Below are 20,228 nucleotides of genomic sequence, written 5' to 3' on the forward strand. Positions count from 1 at the left end.
GTATTATTTTTTACTATTATTAAGAACGGGAGCAGCCGAAAGAAGAAGAGGGTTCAAAATCGCTGTGCCCATCAGGTGAAATGCCCAAATAACACGAATGCAGTTATGCTTACTATCATACATTCTGGACTCAATAGAAGGCAGGTGTTTCGTAACTACCAGCCAAACTCTGCTGACCTTTATTAACTAACCTTAGAACCCTAGGCGTCTTGGCGTGGATTTTCAAACAGGAAGTGATAAACCGGCTAACTAATGAGGAAGTCAGCACAGAACTACTTCAAATAACAGACGCGGTGCCTTGCGACAAGCAACACTTGAAGGGAGCTGTTTTTGCTGCGGTCCTTAACCCAATGTTCGCGCTGGAATCATAGCCCGGAGCTTTTAAAGCTGTGAAGAGTACGGGGCTTCTATGGCGACCACGCTGTCCAGACTTTGCCCATGCCTGAAATGCTTGTGGGAAAAAGTCTGCTGCTGCGGACGTTCACCCTACAAGCCTGATTCTTCCGACTCTGAGTCGGTCCCAGATTCGCCCAACCGGAACCGGGAAGTGGGAGATCCTGTGTACACGGCCGAGTGGGACTTTCAAGCCAGGGCGTCGAATGAGATCAGCTTCACGCAAGGAGACCAGTTCAAGATTATTGAGCGCAGTGGAAATTGGTGGACCGCAGGGAAACTGGATGAATACGGTCAAGTGACTGAAAGGGGATATGTCCCTTACAATTATCTAGTGAGAGGCGAGAGTCTGCGGGCGCAGCCGTAAGTTTACTTTCTTCTTAATTATGCTTCTAATAATCTGTTTTTAGTAGTTTCCCTTAAGTCGGTCCAAAGTCGCCGAATGCAACGCTCGCGCTACGGGAACCGACTATGGACGGGATGCCATGTCGTCGCCTGCACGGTTCTGTACACTAGTGTACCTTTTCTTCGTGATCAACTCCAGCTCGGCACTTTTTATCCGATTACGACATCGTTAAATCCTAAAATAACGAATTACTAAAGTACAGTCAATTAAAGGGCAAGTTATGAAAAACGATGCGAAGAATTTAGAGTAAAGCTTGAAGAAACCTACTTAAATAACTTTAGAGCCGTTTACATTCGTGAAAAACGATGCGAAGAATTTAGGGTAAAGCCTGAGGACACCAACCTTAAATATCTTTAGAGCTCGTGACGTTCACTCATTGTTTTCTGATGTTTTCCCAGGTTGAAATAAGCTCCCTTAGTTAGGCGTCGTGTTGGCACGTTCTCTCCGTGATTTATGTTTCACCCGTGTGATCAGGTTTTTCCCCACATGATCATAATCATATGCATGGCAGGCTACACATATGTGTGTGTGTGTGTGTAAGTGGGCTTCATGTGCTATTATAGCTCACCCCGACTCAAAACTGTTTCATGTCTGAGGATATTGCAATATAGTGTGAAAAAGTAAATCAATTAGAGGAAATGTATGACATTTTATTCACATACTGACAAGTTCTCTATTATTATGAAATAAAAAAAATTAATGTAATGATCAAAAATAAAAATAATCTGTATTGTGAAACCTTTATAAGCATCTGCGGGTGATTTTACACCACAGCATCCATACTCCAATTTCTTGCACCCTCTTACGAAATTCATGCTCACGCAACTAGAGCATTAATATTTTAGCATACTTTATAAAGGATTTATTTTATACTACTCATTTAATATTTTTTGGGTGGTGGGACGGTAGCACTGCTGCCTTATAACAAAGAGACTGGGGTTCAAGTCTCAGATTATCCATGCATAAAGTTTACCAATTTTCCCAGTGTTCGTGTAGGTTTTCTTCTGTTGGTCCATTTTCCTCCCACACTCCAAAGACATGCAGGTTAGGTAGACTGGTGTTGCTAAATTGGCCCCCGAAGTTGTCCAAACATTGTTCCCGCCTTGCACCTGATGCTTGCTGGGTGAACTATATCTTCCCCAAGACCCTACTCCACAAAGTGGGTTTAGAAATATTTTTTGTGTATTCCCCAAACTATGTAGGTACAGTGGCACTGATTGTGCTGTTGCTCCCACACAAAACATAAACCTAGGCTTGATTCTCAGCTACATAATAATGGATTCCTTCTTTGTTGAAGCACCTTGCTCCCGTGGTGGTCGTGTGGTTTTCCTCCTGTTTTCCCTCTCTTTTCAAAAATGCCCTGTTGGTTTTATTGGCAAATGTAAACTGGCCCCATGTACATAAGTGTTTCTTGTACTCGGGCTTCTATCCTGTTTAGGTTGCTTCTCATAGCACATTCTTGTTTTGGGGTTGCTTCCTTCCTTTCACAATTTGCTGTTGAGGTAGAGTGTGGCTTCCGGTGACACAAAAATTGAAAGAATTATGTCCAAAAAAAAAAGGATGAATAAGCAGGGCTGTTTGTGATGCAGGTTGATCTTTTAATCCAAACCTGTTTTTTTCCTAGTGTCTTATCAACCTCTCTTTTTTTTATCTCTTTGTGCATATACATATCCTTGGCTGATTTTTTTTTTTTCTTTGTAGAAAATACTAGCAAAATACCCGCGCTTCGCAGCGGAGAAGTAGTGTGTTAAAGAGGTTATGTAACCATATATATACATAAACATATATACATATATATACATATCTACATATACATATATATATATATATATATATACATATACAAATTTACATATCTACATATATATATAAATATAGACATACTGTATATATACATATCTACTTATTGGCTCCTGTATTTAGGATATAGCGGGTTGGATAATGGATGGATGGACATTTGTATGCATAGCCCCATTTGCCCGTTTTCGTTTTTTTTCTTTGTTCAGTAATATTTCAGTAAACCCGGAGCTTGTCAGTTCAAATCCTGGTACTGACACCACTGTGTGACCCTGAGGAAGTCATTTCACCTGCCTGTGCTGCAAAAAAACAAAAGTAATGTAACAAATTGTACCTCAGATGTTGCAAGTTGCTGGAATAAAGGCATAAGTAAAATAGATAAATATGTATTATACACATAGGAACTATTAATTTATTTTCAGTTAAGTCATCTGCAGCAAACCTTTATAAATGAGGGTTTCTCCTTTTTAGATAGTGCAAACTGTTTCTTCTTCATTGACGTTTTCTCTTGGAGAGCTTTTTTCATTTCATTGAAAATTAAAGCAGCAGCTGCCAAAATATGTAGCTTTCTTATTAATTTTTCAACATTGTGTAAAATAAATTTATAAAGTAACATAAAAGGTTTAAATACTGGTTATCCTTTTACACTAAAATATTACTAAAGAGATACAAAAAAAGTAAACTGCATATGTTATTTTTCTTTAAGGAGATTAAATATTACTGAAGAAAGAAAAAAAAAAACTAAAAATACTGTGTAAGCATACATATTAACACGTGCAATTAAACGTGTGCATTTACGGGGTGATTTCTCAGGCTTAAAAGCTGGCCTTTTATTAAAAAGGTAAATGCAAACTGTTTTCATTCTGAAGGGCACAAACCACGTTAGATTTCAGACGTTAAACGCGCAAAAATGTCGGTACACCAGATAAATAAGCGCAACATATTATCAGTTGTATTGTATGCTTACAATACATATAGAAATGTGTTAATCGTTAACTAATATTATGGGATGGTGTTTTTCGACTCGCACCTTGATTTAAACGATTTCATTTCTTGGTGGGTTTGCGTAGCTTATTGTCAATATCTTTACACGTCTTTTTAAGACTTAATTTAAAAAGGGTTTCTTTTCTTCTTAATTAAAATTTAAAAGCAATACTTCACCGCTGCGAAGCCCGTCTAGCGCTGGCGTCTGAGGTTCGATTACTGTAAGCGAGTGCAGTGAGTGTGTACGCCTGATGAGCCAAGAATAAGGGGGAAAGACGTGTCGCGTACTCTTTGCATTATTTGACAGTAAACTATTTTCAAACATTCTATGATCTGCTTCTCACAACTAAAGGCACCGTGGCTGATGTTAGCTGACTTGCTGGCCAACCATAAGTGTTACCTGGTAGGTAACCAGCCACTCGCTTCACTCCCTTACGGGAATCGAACCTCGGACGTCAGCGCTACAGGCAAAGCCCTTAAAATTGCGCCACGGCGTGTGGTTCGTTTATTTGACAACATGTAGATCGGGGTAATTACATTCACGGCATTCGTAGTCTGATTCACAATCTGATTGTATGGGTGGTTACCTACCAGGTAACGCTTATAGTTGGCCAGCAAGTCAGCTCGAAGTGATCACTCAAGTGAAGGCAACTTCACAAAAAACAGATCCTTAACAAACTGTTATTAGTATATTTTCCCTCAATTTAAAAAGGTTTTCTTTTCTTCTTAATAAAAATTTTAAAAGCGGTACTTCACCGGTGCGAAGCGCGTGGATTTGACTGACTGACACATACAGACATATTCATGAGTGCAGGTACTTCGGAAAGAAAGCACCGTGTAAACCTAAAGTTTAAATTAAGTTCGTAGACCTACAAAAGGTTGCCATTGATTTGAGGCAAGATTGCTTTTCTCCTGTACAACTATATGTTGCATTCTCAAGAGTGTGCTTGCACGGCTTCGGATATAGATATATATATATATATGTATGTATGTCTATATATATATATATATATATATATATATATATATATATATATACAGTAATCCCTCCTCCCATCGCGGGGGTTGCGTTCCAGAGCCACCCGCGAAATAAGAAAATCCGCGAAGTAGAAACCATATGTTTATATGGTTATTTTTATATTGTCATGCTTGGGTCACAGATTTGCGCAGAAACACAGGAGGTTGTAGTGAGACAGGAACGTTATTCAAACACTGCAAACAAACATTTGTCTCTTTTTTCAAAAGTTTAACTGTGCTCCATGACAAGACAGAGATGACAGTTCAGTCTCACAATTAAAAGAATGCAAACATATCTTCCTCTTCAAAGGAGCAAACAAATCAATAGGGCTGTTTGGCTTTTTAAGTATGCGAAGCACCGTGGCACAAAGCTGTTGAAGGTGGCAGCTCACACCCCCTCCGTCAGGAGCAGACAGAGAGAGAGAGAGAGAGAGAGAGACAGATAAAAAAATCAATACGTGCCCTTCGTGCTTTTAAGTATGCGAAGCACCGGGCAGCATGTCGCTTCACGCAGCAGCTGCACAGAAGGTAGCCAACGTGAAGATAATCTTTCAGCATTTTTAGACGAGCGTCCGTATCGTCTAGGTGTGCGAACAGCCCCCCTGCTCAATCCCCCTACGTCAGGATCAGAAAAAGTCAGCGCAAGAGAGAGAGAGAGAAAAGTAAGCTGGGTAGCTTCTCAGCCATCTGCCAATAGCGTTCCTTGTATGAAATCACCTGGGCAAACCAACTGAGGGAGCATGTACCAGAAATTAAAAGACCCATTGTCCGCAGAAACCCGCGAAGCAGAGAAAAATCCGCGATATATATTTAAATATGCTTACATATAAAATCCACGATGGAGTGAAGCTGCGAAAGGCGAAGCGCGATATAGCGAGGGATCACTGTATATATATATGTAAGCTTATAAGTACTGCCTTACTTCTCTTTAAGAAAGGAAGATGTAATGATACTTGATTTAAACGACAGGTCATAGAATGGTTGAAAATAGTTTACTGTCAAATAATGCAAAGAGTACGCGACACGTCTTTCCCCCTTATTCTTGGCTCATCAGGCGTACACACTCACTGCACTCGCTTACGGTAATCGAACCTCGGACGTCAGCGGTGAAGTATTGCTTTTAAATTCGGGTGCAGTGTGAGTTGGGTGGTGGCCGAAGGCGGGGACCTTGGCGGTCCGATCCTCGGCTACAGAAACTGGCTCTTGGGACGTGGAATGTCACCTCTCTGAAGGGGAAGGAGCCTGAGCTAGTGCGCGAAGTTGAGAGGTTCCGGCTAGATATAGTCGGACTCACCTCGACGCACAGCTTGGACTCTGGAACCAATCTCCTTGAGAGGGGCTGGACTCTCTACCACTCTGGAGTTGCCCCCGGTGAGAGGCGCCGAGCAGGTGTGGGTATACTTATTGCCCCCCAACTTGGAGCCTGTACATTGGGGTTACCCCCGGTGGATGAGAGGGTAGCCTCCCTTCGCCTTCGGGTGGGGGGACGGGTCCTAACTGTTGTTTGTGGGTATGCACCGAACAGCAGTTCGGAGTACCCACCCTTTTTTGGAGTCCCTGGAGGGGGTGCTAGAGGGCATACCTTCTGGGGACTCCCTCGTTCTGCTGGGAGACTTCAATGCTCACGTGGGCAATGACAGTGAGACCTGGAAGGGCGTGATTGGGAGGAATGGCCCCCCTGATCTGAACCCGAGCGGTGTTTTGTTATTGGACTTCTGTGCTCGTCACGGATTGTCCATAACGAACACCATGTTCAAGCATAGGGGTGTTCATATGTGCACTTGGCACCAGGACACCCTAGGCCTCAGTTCGATGATCGACTTTGTGGTCGTGTCGTCGGACTTGCGGCCACATGTCTTGGACACTCGGGTGAAGAGAGGGGCGGAGCTGTCAACTGATCACCACCTGGTGGTGAGTTGGCTTCGATGGTGGGGGGAGGATGCCGGTCAGGCGTGGTAGGCCCAAACGTGTTGTGAGGGTCTGCTGGGAACGTCTGGCAGAGCCCCCCTGTCAGAAGTAGCTTCAACTCCCACCTCCGGCAGAACTTCGACCACATCCCGAGGGAGGTGGGGGACATTGAGTCCCGAATGGGCCATGTTCCGTGCCTCTATTGTTGAGGCAGCTGACTGGAGCTGTGGCCGTAAGGTGGTCGGTGCCTGTCGTGGCGGCAATCCCCGAACCCGCTGGTGGACACCGGCGGTGAAGGATGCCGTCAAGCTGAAGGAGGAGTCCTACGGGACCCTTTTGTCCTGTGGGACCCCCGGAGGCAGCTGATAGGTACCGGCAGGCCAAGCGGAATGCGGCTTTGGTGGTTGCTGAGGCAAAAACTCGGGCGTGGGGAGGAGTTTGGGGAGGCCATGGAGAATGACTTTCGGACGGCTTCGAGGAGATTCTGGTCCACCATCCGGCGTCTCAGGAAGGGGAAGCAGTGCAGTGTCAACACTGTATATGGTGGGGATGGTGCGCTGCTGACCTCGACTCGGGACGTTGTGGGTCGGTGGGGGGAATACTTCGAAGACCTCCTCAATTCCCATTAACATGCCTTCCAATGAGGAAGCAGAGCCTGGGGACTCAGAGGTGGGCTCCCCCATCTCTGGGACTGAGGTCACCGAGAGTGGTCAAAAAACTCCTTGGTGGCAGGGCCCCGGGGGTGGATGAGATACGCCCGGAGTTCCTCAAGGCTCTGGATGTTGTAGGACTGTCTTGGCTGACACGCCTCTGCAACATCGCATGGACATCAGGGACAGTGCCTCTGGATTGGCAGACCGGGGGTGGTGGTCCCCCTCTTTAAGAAGGGGGGATCGGAGGGTGTGTTCCAACTACAGAGGGATCACACTCCTCAGCCTCCCCGGGAAAAGTCTATTCAGGGGTCCTGGAGAGGAGGGTCCGTCGGATAGTCGAGCCTCGGATTCAGGAGGAACAGTGTGGTTTTCGTCCTGGTCGCGGAACAGTGGACCAGCTCTATACCCTTAGCAGGGTCCTGGAGGGTGCATGGGAGTTTGCCCAACCAGTCTACATGTGTTTTGTGGACTTAGAAAAGGCATTCGACCGTGTCCCTCGGGGAATCCTGTGGGGGGTACTCCGAGAGTATGGGGTACCGGCCCCCCTGATAAGGGCTGTTCAGTCCCTGTACGATCGGTGCCAGAGCTTGGTCCGCATTGCCGGCAGTAAGTCGAACCCGTTTCCAGTGAGAGTTGGACTCCGCCAGGGCTGCCCTTTGTCACCGATTCTGTTCATAACTTTTATGGACAGAATTTCTAGGCGCAGCCAGGGTGTTGAGGGGGTCCAGTTTGGTGGGCTCAGGATTGGGTCACTGCTTTTTGCAGATGATGTTGTCCTGTTTGCTTCATCAGGCCGTGATCTTCAGCTCTCTCTGGATCGGTTCGCAGCCGAGTGTGAAGCGGCTGGGATGAGAATCAGCACCTCCAAATCCGAGACCATGGTCCTCAGCCGGAAAAGGGTGGAGTGCCCTCTCAGGGTTGGTAGCGAGATCCTGCCCCAAGTGGAGGAGTTCAAGTATCTCGGGGTCTTGTTCACGAGTGAGGGAAGAATGGAGCGTGAGATCGACAGGCGGATCGGTGCGGCATCCGCAGTAATGCGGGCATTGCATCGGTCTGTCGTGGTGAAAAAGGAGCTGAGCCGCAAGGCGAAGCTCTCAATTTACCAGTCGATCTATGTTCCTACCCTCACCTATGGTCATGAGCTATGGGTAGTGACCGAAAGAACGAGATCGCGAATACAAGCAGCTGAAATGAGTTTCCTCCGCAGGGTGTCTGGGCTTTCCCTTAAAGATAGGGTGAGAAGCTCAGTCATCCGGGAGGGGCTCAGAGTAGAGCCGCTGCTCCTCCGCATCGAGAGGAGTCAGATGAGGTGGCTCGGGCATCTGATCAGGATGCCTCCTGGACGCCTCCCTGGTGAGGTGTTCCGGGCACGTCCAACCGGGAGGAGGCCCCGGGGAAGACCCAGGACACGCTGGAGGGACTATGTCTCTCGACTGGCCTGGGAACGCCTTGGGATTCTCCCAGAAGAGCTAGAAGAAGTGGCCGGGGAGAGGGAAGTCTGGGCATCTCTGCTCAAGCTGCTGCCCCCGCGACCCGACCTCGGATAAGCGGGAGACAATGGATGGATGGAGAAAACCTTTTTAAATTAAGTCTTAAAAAGAGGTGTAAAGATATTGACAATAAGCTACGCAAACCCACCAAGAAATGCAATCGTTTAAATCAAGGCGCGAGTCGAAAAACACCATCCCATAATATTAGTTAACGATTAACACATTTCTATATGTATTGTAAGCATACAATACAACTGATAATATGTTGCGCTTATTTATCTGGTGTACTGACATTTTTGCGCATTTAACGTCTGAAATCTAACGTGGTTTATGCCCTTCAGAATGAAAACAGTTTGCATTTACCTTTTTAATAAAAGGCAAGCTTTTAAGCCTGAGAAATCACCCCGTAAATGCACACATTTAATTGCACATGTGTTAATATGTATGCTTACACAGTATTAAAAGACACTCAAAAATTAACGTCATTTACCTTCGTTCCTGCGTCTGACTCGTGCTGTAAATCTCTTCCTTGTTTTTAGTTCACGTGATTACGTAGGAGGCGTGATGACGCGATACGTGACTCCGCCTCCTCCATTAGAGTATATGGACAAAAAACAGGTTCCAGTTATGACCATTACACGTAGAATTTCGAAATGAAACCTGACTAACTTTTGTAAGTAAGCTGTAAGGAATGAGCCTGCCAAATTTCAGCCTTCCACCTACACGGGAAGTTGGAGAATTAGTGATGAGTCAGTCAGTCAGTCAGTGAGTCAGTGAGGGCTTTGCCTTTTATTAATTAGTATAGATTAACACAGTTTACCAATTTCTTTTCATTGCCAGGACTGATGCTTGGTTGGTATATTTTAGACCACAGTGAGTAGTCAGTTACTGTTATGAGCCAAAAAAAGTCACCACTCTTTCTAAGAAGATTAAACTGATATTCACACACACACAAGCCAAAACAAGTCTCTAAATGACATGCTGCTATTTGAAATATTAGAGACCATCAAGGAAAACTCACATCGCCAGGCACCCTTAATGTAGTGATACAGTAGCCATATAAGTGCTCATTTTCAGGCATGCATAAAGAGACCATCATTTCAGAGTAGGACTGGAATAAAGTCCCATGTTTTCAGCCATCTAGTAGAGAGCTGGCTCACTTCTGTCTTAAACTATGCAGTTTCTGAACTGTACATGCAGGATTTTGCTCATTCCTTTTCAGATCAGTTCAGGTTTTTCTTACAGGCTGTTACAATACAGCCATTCAGCACAGGGCTATAGACAGCCAGAGCCTATTCCAGAATTACGGAAGGTTTTATGCACAAGGCAAGAACCAGCCCTGGACAGGACTCCAGTCCATAACAGGGAACATTCAGTGACGCACCTACTGTACATTCACTCAAACATGGCCACTTTAGAGAGATTGAACAAACATGTATAATATAGCATAAATAATAACAAAAAAACTACATGGAACTAACCCAAACCACCCACTACTAGTGATAAATACAGGAACACAAGTGTATATTATATGTACATTTGAAAGTAAAAAATTCACTATACCCATATACATGTGGCAATACTACTATTATTACTACTATGAAATATATGCACAGATAGATTTGATGAGTATGCATGAATCAAAAGATTTTTTTAAATTAAATACAAATTACTTTCTTAACACGTGCAATATAAATACATAAATAACAGTGAAAAATAATACAACAAATGTACATTTTCTTAAATATACTTAATACAATTCATGGTCACTGGCAGATGAAGTGTAGAAAATAGTGAAATAAATCTTTTCTGAGATTCTAAATGTCCTATGCTAGGTGGCTGTCCAGCTTCTGTTTAAGAACTGCATTGGCAATCATTGGCTGTGGCAGAACCACTGAAGGACTGAAATTGAGTCCATGACCTCCATACCTGAGGGGGTTTGGGTAACGTGGTCAAAACGGCAGTGTTGCTGATTGCCTTAACAATGAAAAACTGAAAGGAAAAGACTCACTAACAGCCAATCACAACGATTTTTAAGAATATTTAAAAAAAGCAAAATGAGGAGCCATAACAGCAGTTCTAATTGCTGTATGAAAATAATAGGTCTCGGCTTGTATTTGCAGTCATGGCCGAAATTATCGGCACCCCTGGAATTTTCCCAGAAAATGCACCATTTCTCCCAGAAAATTATTTCAATTACAAATGTTTTTGTATATACATGTTTATTACCTTTATGTGCATTGGAACAACACAAAAAAAAACAGAGAAAAAAAGCCAAATCTGACATCATGTTACACAGAACTCTAAAAATGGGCAAAATTATTGGCACCCTTTCAAAATTGTGGGTAAATCGTTTTATGTCAAGCATATGATGCTCATTTGAACTCACCTGTGACAAGAAACAGGTGCTGGCAATATAGCAATCATACCTGAAGCCAGTTAGAATGGAGAAAATTTGACTCAACCTTTCTGTTGTGTGTCTGAGTGTGCCACACTAAGCATGGAGAACAAAGAAGAGCACAGAATTTTCTGAGGACTTGAGAACAAAAATTGTGGAAAAATACCAACAATCTCAAGGCTACAAGTCCATCTCCAGAGATCTTCATGTTCCTTTGTCCACTGTGCGCAACATAATCAAGAAGTTCACAACACATGGCACTGTAGCTAATCTCCCTGGACGTGAATGGAAGAGAAAAATTGATAAAAGACTGCAACAAAGGATAGTCCGCATGGTGTATAAATAACCCCAATCAACTTCAAAACATATTCAAGCTGTTCTGCAGACTCAGGATGCAGCAGTGTCAGCTCGAACTGTCCGTCGACATCTGAACGAAATGAAATGCTATGGCAGGAGAGCCAGGAGGACCCCACTGCTGACACAGAAACATAAAAAAGCCAGACTGGAGTTTGCCAAAATGTACTTGAGGAAGCCAAAATCCTTCTGGGCGAACGTCTTGTGGACAGATGAGACCAAGGTAGAGCTTTTTGGTAAAGCTCATCATTCTACTGTTTACAGAAAACGGAATGAGGCCTACGAAGAAAAGAACACAGTACCTACAGTCAAACATGGTGGAGGTTCTAAGATGTTTTGTGGATGTTTTGCTGCCTCTGGCACTGGATGCCTTGACTGTGTGCAAGGCATCATGAAATCTGAAGACTACCAAAAGATATTGGGGCGCAATGTAGGGCCCAGTGTCAGAAAGCTGGGTCTGCATCAGAGGTCATGGGTGTTCCAGCAGGACAATGACCCCAAACATACCTCTAAAAGCACTCAGAAATGGTTGAAGACAAAGCGCTGGAGAGTTCTAAAGTGGCCAGCAATGAGTCCGGATCTAAATCCAATTGAACACTTATGGAGAGATCCCAAAATTGCTGTTGGGAGAAGGCGCCCTTCAAATCTGAGAAACCTTGAGCAGTTTGCAAAAGAAGAGTGGTCGGAAATTCCACTTGAGAGGCGTAACAAGCTTTTTGATGGTTATAGGAAGCGCTTGATTTTAGTTATTTTTTCCAAAGGGCGTGCAACCAAATATTAAGTAGGGGGTGCCAATAATTCTGTCCAGCCCGGTTTTTGAGATCTGTGTGACATGATGTCAGATTTGGCTTTTTTTCCTCTGTTTTTTTGTGTTGTTCCAATGCACGTAAAGAAAATAAACATGTGTATACCAAAACATTTGTAATTGCAACAATTTTCTGGGAGAAATGGTGCATTTTCAAGAAAAATTCCAGGGGTGCCAATAATTTCGGCTATGACTGTATATAAGAACACCTTTGATATTGTCTAATGACCTTTTTTTTGTTTAGCGGGTCCTGTTTATTTCAGTTCAGGTTTGCAGGTGGCCAATGCCTACATCTGCAGCATCAGACAAAACATAAGAACCATTCCTGGACATGAAGCCATTCCACTAAGGAACACAAACACTCACAGTGTGTCAGTTCAGAACCTCCATTTACCATAACTTGCATGTCTTTGTGAGGAGATAGGTGTACAACACTGGAAAGTAATTGTAAACACCACAAAGGTGAGAATTTGAACTCATATTCTTGTGGGTGTAAGGCATGTTCCCGTTCCACCCTGCTGCCTGTGTATATTGGACTAAAATTTAATTAATGGCTATTCCTTCAGTGAGTAATGATTTGTTTTTTTTTTGGACATACAGTTCACTTTATAAATTAAATGGTACGTTTTTTTCCTGGATACCAACAATTATTTTGTGTAAAGAAATGTTTCCTTCTTAAATGAACCTAAACTCTTTACACAGGTCATGTGCACCGTGTTCATTTCTGAGGCCCGAGGAAGTTCCATGTGGTTCATCCTGCATGCCTAGATTTTGGATATCGTTCTTAGGATTGTTCTTAGGAAGTTTTCCTCCTGTTAAACCAACCAAAAGAGTGCCCTTTTGTCCAGTGGTGCTTCTTACTACAGTGTTACAGTGCAGTTAACCAGAACACTGTTCAAAACATGAATATGGATTTCTTGGTCCATTTTTGAAATAACTATTATCCTTATAGATTTTTCTTTTACAATTAAAAAATACTTAGTTTTTGACTAAGCTGTCTGTTTCATTGTTCATTCATATTTTGCGTTGTCATAGAGATATGAGCATTGGGTCGAAATAAACTTTAATCCTTTGCAGAAAATGATCTTTGCAGTGTAGAAATCACATCTAATGCTTACCCAAACTTGGTGTTCTCATTGTACTATCCTGCAGCTGGATGTTGTGTGTGTGACGTTTTTACTTACTCTGAGTGGTGTCCCTCTGGGTACTCCGCTTTCCTTCCTTCCACATTGGAGTGTGAGTGTGGATGTGGTGCTGAGTGGACCCTGTGATGGATTTGCACCCTGTCTACACCTGATTTCTATTTTGGGTTCAGTGCTGCTAGGATGAGCTCCACCACAGTGACACTGAGCTAGATTAAGAGTGTTTGAGAAAGTCATATTTTTGAATTCACTTCAAGGTTCTTCCATGCCATGATGTTTATGAAGGATAAATACATGAATCTGCTTTTCCACACTCTCATGCTTTTGGTTTCATTCAGATTTTGTGAGTTTATTCACTACATTATTATGTAAGTATAGACCTTTTTATAGTAAAGGTTACAGCAGAGAATTCTGAGGATTTCCGCTATCTTTTCAGGCTATGAATCTTCCTATAGACGGTATTCACTTTTTTTATGGTATTTATTAAAATGTTCCAATTCCAGTTGCATATGGTGCTGCAAACGTTATAAGAGTGTATGAGCATAACTATATGTATTTATTGCCAGTCATATAACATTTTCCTTTTGAATTTTAAATCCTTTAATAGATAGGTTGTACCTTATTTATGACAATCACAACGAATGTGAACATTTAATAAAGTTACACGTTTAATACTGTATAATTGTACAGTATGTTTGGGGATAAAACTTCAGTGGCACTTGATCATAGGTGACATGTGCTCTTTCTGCAGATATTATGAAAGCATCCTCAAAAGCAACCATATATATGACACGTGAGTGGTTGGGCATCAAACTAAAAGAGCTGGGAGTTCAGGGTGTAGTTTATAGATGGGTGCAAAATTGACTTAAACACAGGAAGCAGATCATTATGGTGCAAGGAGCGTATCAGAATTGGGTGATGTTAAGAGTGCTGTTCCTTAGGGTTCAGTGCTGGGGCTGCTGATATTTTTAATGTATATAAATGATCTGGATAGGAACATAAATAACTATCTAGTTCATTTTCAAGATTATATCAGACTAGGTGGAATGGCAGATAATCCAGAATCAGTCGAATCATTACAGAGGACCTTGGAATACAGGCATGGACAGATTTGTGGCAGATATAATTAAATAAATGTAAATTTAGAGTTTTGCATGTAGGACAACAAAATGTTAAATCTGAGTACGTAATGGGAGGTCTGAAACTTAAAAATACACCTTATGAGAAGGACTTATGTGTCACAGTGGAGTTGCCATTACCTGCATCTAGACTGTGTACAGAAGCCATTAGAAGGTTAACAGAATGTTAGGTTATATAACACAAAGTGTAAAGTACAAGTTACGGAAAGGTTATTCTTAAGCACTAGTGAAGCGTCACCTGGAATACTGCACTCTTAAAAATAAAGGTGCCAGATTGGTTCCTAAGAGCGACACCATCCACGTAACAGGCTCCATAAAGAGGCATGAACAGATGATAAGAAATTTCTGAAACACCACCGGGTTTATGATTTTAAAGGACTGTTGCTGCACATAATAACACAGACTAAGTTTGAGTTTTACTGATCTGTTGTATCCTGCTAGGTAGTCTAATGTATGAGAAATTAGGAAATGATGTCAAACCTTTATTCATCCTTACTAAGATCTGTTAACCAATTATATTTAAAACATTTTTTGAAAAAAAAAATTAGTGCCTTTCACTACCTTACATTAGATGTAATTATTTCTCATTAGGTCTGTATTAAAAATGTAACTATCTCTTCTCAGAATGAAAGTTATTGATCACCATTTAATTACAAGTAAAATATTTAGAATACAAATAAACTTATCTTGGTTTAAAGAAAGTATGCTCTTGAAAGCTAGAGTATGGATGGAGAACAGCCTAATAATAGGTACTGGGATGATACTGTTAAAAGCTATAAGAGTGCTCTTTATCTTGTGCATTCTGAGTAGGATTTTGGAATAATATGTACATGAAAACAGAGAGAACTCTTGTGTACTGCTTAGAGCAGCAGCTAGTTCTACAAACAAGACGTTTGAACTGTCATGTAAATTACCTCTTGACATTAATGCATTTTATCTTAAAAGATAAAATAAGCAATGTAAGTCTTTAAAATAAGTAGCTTTATAATTACCGTAGTAATTTCAATTTATTTGCAGAACAGGATATTCTGAATTTTATTTAGAAAATAAAATTTACATCTTGTCCCTTAGTTTCTGAAAAACTCAATTACTGTACTTGCAGCACCCATTCTTAACATTATCAATAGACCTTTACTGGCATGTTAAATTTGTAATACCCTAAAAGTAACCAGTTTCAAATTCTTCATTGTTATTTATTTAGCTGATGTCTTTTTCCTAAGCAACATACAAGATCAATATATTTTTTTAACTGTCACCAATATTCTTTATGGTTGGTGCCCACCAAGGATAAGTGACTTGGTGAGGGTCATACAGCAAGGCAGCGTCAGGAAATGAATCAGCAACCATCTGATTTAAACTTTCATATATTTACCACTGTACCCTGTTACCTACCATTTTTACCTGAACAAATGACTAGCCTGGAAGCTTTTCATTTTTTCCTTAGCTAGTGCAGCCTATTTGGAAACTTTCAGTCTGGCATTCATACCAGTCACAGCATTAATTTGTGTTGTCAGTGACTTCTATTATCTTCGTTCACAGGAAAAGCTCAAGCCATTATCTTGTCAAATTTAAGTACTGATTTTGTCATATTTTACCGCACTCTTCTATTACACAGACTTGCAAATTATGTTGTGATCTCAAGCAACATAATCATTTTGTTCATGCTTTTCAAATCAATGTCAGCAGTTACAGAAACATGATGACAGTTTTTCGTCATTATTTTTTAAAGTTTGATATGGCCCACAGGTGTTGAGTCTCTTGTTTGCACTAGTATTGTTTTCATTGGACATGGTATTACAACAAAAGCAACAACAATATTTATTTCTATAGCATGTTTTCATACAAATGATGTAGCTCAAAGTGCTTTACAAGATGAAGAAAGAAAAAAGAAAAATATAAAAAAAAGATTAGGCAATACTAAGTAACAAAGAATAAAGTAAGGACCGATGGCCAGGAGGACAGAAAAAAAAAACCAGAAGGCTGGAGAAAAAAAAACGAACTCTGCAGGGGTTCCGAGACCACAAGACCACCCACTGGGCACTACTACTGGGAGAAATGGCTTAAAATCCTCATGTGAAGTTTTGCAGATGGCACTCAACTATATAATTTAGACCTAATGACTTTCCCCCTGGTAAGTCTTTGGTTAATTGCTTCAACAAGTTTAAACACTGGTCAGGAATAACTTTTCAATAATATGGAATAAAATAAATATTGTATTAGTTAGCTGGAGTACTAGAGACAGTTACAATGCATTACCTTTTTCAGTTCACAGGTTCTGAACATTAGTAATTCTGAATCCTGTCTTAAAGTATTACTCTGTTCAAAAACTTTTTTTTCCTACTGAGAAATATTAGGAAATTACTGCATTTTTTCACTCAGTGGGATGTAGACAATCAGAAATCGGGAGGCAGAGTTTCACAATTGACTACTGCAATACTTTATTAGCGTTCTATTCAACAAATTTTACTTCCACTGTTTAGTCAATTTAAAATACTATACCAAGGATCGTTAGCAGAACTAGGAAGTCTTTACATTGGTTTCCAGTTAAATTTATGGTTGATTTCAAAATCAATCTTCTACCTTAAAAGTTGTTGACTATATTTACTTAACAGAATTTATTAATGCATACATTAAAAATTGTACATTGTGATTGCAAGATGTCGGTTTTCTCCTTCTGAGGAATTAAGCCTTTGATTACAGAGCCCTCAAACTGTGGATATGCTTGCTTGTGTAAGGTATTCCCCTTTGGTTTCAGTATTAAACTCCAGCTTGAAGTCCCATTTCTTTAGTGTAGTATAACCTGATTAGAGCCACTTATTAGGCTGTGTAGATTGCTACTACAGGATTTGGTGATTGCTCATACAATACCAGTCCATCTTGTACTTTACTATAGCTTATATAGTTAGGGACTTCCTTGTGCCTGATTCTAAGAGGAAAGGCTATGGATGCTTTGACCATAACCTGTATTATGCAGGTTTGATAGTGTATGGATGGATGAATAAATAGTGCTATTTTCTTGCCAAAGTTAATCAATCTTGAAAAATGCCAAAGTATACCAAAACAATTATAATTTGCAGAAAGCAAAATTTATGGGGATGGGGAAGTATCTAGAAAACATAGAGTAGGAAAGTATATACTCAGCAAGTGTAAATGATAGATGGAGTAATTTTGGAGACTTTCAGATCCAGGCTCAAAATAAGCATATTCCTAAAACCAATAACACAAAAAGACTAAAATGCCCAAAATAGATAAAAGGCATAATTTAAAAAAGTAAAATTTTTTATGTACAAGAAAGTTAAAAACAAAATAATTCTGACTTAAAGGAATACCAGACCACCAAGCCATTAAAAAAAGCATTCAAAGACTCAAAAGAGGACACTAAGAAAATGCTAGTGAAGCCAGCAAACAGCAAGCACTTTTTTTAGCACTACTCATCTAAAAAATATAGTAAAAGATAACTTAAGAAACTTCAGACGTGAAAATGAGATAGTTTTGAAAATGAGAAGGACATAGCAAATGAACTGAACACATATTTTACCTAAGTATTTATAAAGGATGAGACAAACGGAATTTTGGTGACTCACTTGAGAAAAGAGAAGTACCAGAGGACTAGAAAGTTGCAAATGTGACTTAAGTCTTTAAGAAGAGAGACAATTATAGACCAATCAGTCTTACATCTGTTCCGTGCACAATTATGAAATTTATAATCTATACTAGCCATGTGCGCACAACTATGTTGCACGTGTTAAAGTTGTCTGTGAAGGGCTCCCTGTTTAAACGCGGCTGCCAGTCGTGAACTGGGCCCTTCGTCGCACAGCATTATGATTTTTTATAAGGGAAACAAAATTACAAAACAAAACCCTTGGACATTGATTCGATAGGAACGGCCTACTCGGAATCACTGTCCGAATAGTAATTATGTGGTGGTGGAGGAGCATTTCTGCTTCTCTCCGTTCACAGTCCGTCTCGTTTTCATGATGCTGTTGGTTCCTCTCACGATCTCTTCTCAACCTTTCTCCAATCTCGCAGGTTGCTTTGTGGCAATCCAAAGAGCAAGGAAGAACCAATGTTTCTTTCTTGAACTCCAAACGCCGACTGATGGAAAAATCACAGAAGTGTGTCCGACTTATATACTCTGACTGCCGACTCCAAGAAGTGGGTGAACATTCGATTTGGACGAAGTGCTGCCAACGATGGTGGATAGAAACAGAAAAAACCACAGTCTCGACAACGAAGCAGGTGTCGATGCCAGATCTAAACACAAAGCACGGTGTCGACACCAGATCTAAACACAAAGAGTGGTATCGACAGTATTTGTAAAGAAAAGTAACAACCAAGGCAGTGTCAAGGGAACATGAATTCGTGGACAAACAAAGATCAAGATCCAAATGAAGATTATATATAAAGATTAGTTAATTTAAAGCACAACAATTTGTTTAGTTTGAATGTCTGTGTTTTGAGGTGTGACTGGAGTACTACAGTCTTCAGTAGCATAAGCCTGGAGGAGATTCTTAATGCAATGCCTATGTTTTAGCTGTCTCTCTACTGCCATCTAGTGCTTCTTCTTCTAATTTATTTGCGGACAAACAAAGATCAAGATCCAAATGAAGATTATATATAAAGATTAGTTAATTTAAAGCACAACAATTTGTTTAGTTTGAATGTCTGTGTTTTGAGGTGTGACTGGAGTACTACAGTCTTCAGTAGCATAAGCCTGGAGGAGATTCTTAATGCAATGCCTATGTTTTAGCTGTCTCTCTACTGCCATCTAGTGCTTCTTCTTCTAATTTATTTGCGGACAAACAAAGATCAAGATCCAAATGAAGATTATATATAGAGATATATAAAAGCCAAATACCACTGAGTCACTCATCACAAAATCTCCTGAACCATGAGGACATGGGACTTGAAATTTGGAATGTAGGTTACCCTTAGCCCATAGGTGCTCGCTAAGAAATGGTTTTAAACATTTCGTGGTCCAAGCACATTCTGTCTGTATGTCTGTCCGCTTTATGTCTGTCCACTTTTCAGGAGAGAATTACTTAACGGATTTAGATCTGGTTGTTTACTATAGTTTGCTTGAACTTTCCGGTTGATTTTGTGACTTCTCTCTTCACGCTAAGTACCACAGTTCGCTTGTGGTACCAATGTATTTATGCAAATCCAACAGAGTGGCTGTGGGCCGAGATCAGGGGGGCAGGGCCTTCCTCATTCACTTCCCAGCCTCTGTTCGAGTTAGTCTACGTCTCGCCACGTGTTGGAGTGCACCTTGCCTCCGCTTAGCTAACGATACCTGTTTAACAGACATTATCATCTACAGATTGTTAAGGAGTAATGTTTGACGTTTTTGAGAGAGAGATCAGAGCTCCATGTGTTTTAGAGGGTAGCTGCTGATTGCTAGAGATTTCACGGCCAACACTTTTCCATCAGAGCTGAACACAATCAGACAGAGTGCCTACGTCTATTGATTTTTAAAGTTTGTCCTGTTTCATTACTATGTGGGTGAAGCCACGGGGTACAACTAGTAAGAACTAAGTTAGAAATGTACCGGTATAGAAATAATCTGCAAAATAACAACTGAAACAGGTTTTTGAGAGAGAAATCTTGCCAGACCAATCTTTTTAGATTTTTTGAGCAGGCTATTGGAGTAGGTGACAAACACAAACATAATTTACTTACCATTTCAAAAGGCCTTTGATACAGTTCCACACCAATGATTAATTTTGAAACTAGAAGCTGTTG

At 41.0% G+C, this 20,228-nt stretch overlaps 1 protein-coding gene across 1 annotated transcript in view; it reads left to right on the top strand.

Moving 5' to 3' along the window:
• Positions 1-257: 257 nt before the first annotated feature.
• The window catches only part of LOC114643190 (protein-tyrosine kinase 6-like), a 120,347-nt gene continuing 100,376 nt past the window's right edge, over positions 258-20,228 (top strand). The window contains exon 1 of the mRNA XM_051932863.1: positions 258-756. Coding sequence (XP_051788823.1) covers positions 410-756 — 347 coding nt within the window. The 5' untranslated portion in view covers positions 258-409. The remainder of the gene's footprint in view (positions 757-20,228) is intronic.

The sequence above is a fragment of the Erpetoichthys calabaricus genome, chromosome 10 (assembly GCF_900747795.2).
Source record: "Erpetoichthys calabaricus chromosome 10, fErpCal1.3, whole genome shotgun sequence".
NCBI lineage: Eukaryota > Metazoa > Chordata > Cladistia > Polypteriformes > Polypteridae > Erpetoichthys > Erpetoichthys calabaricus.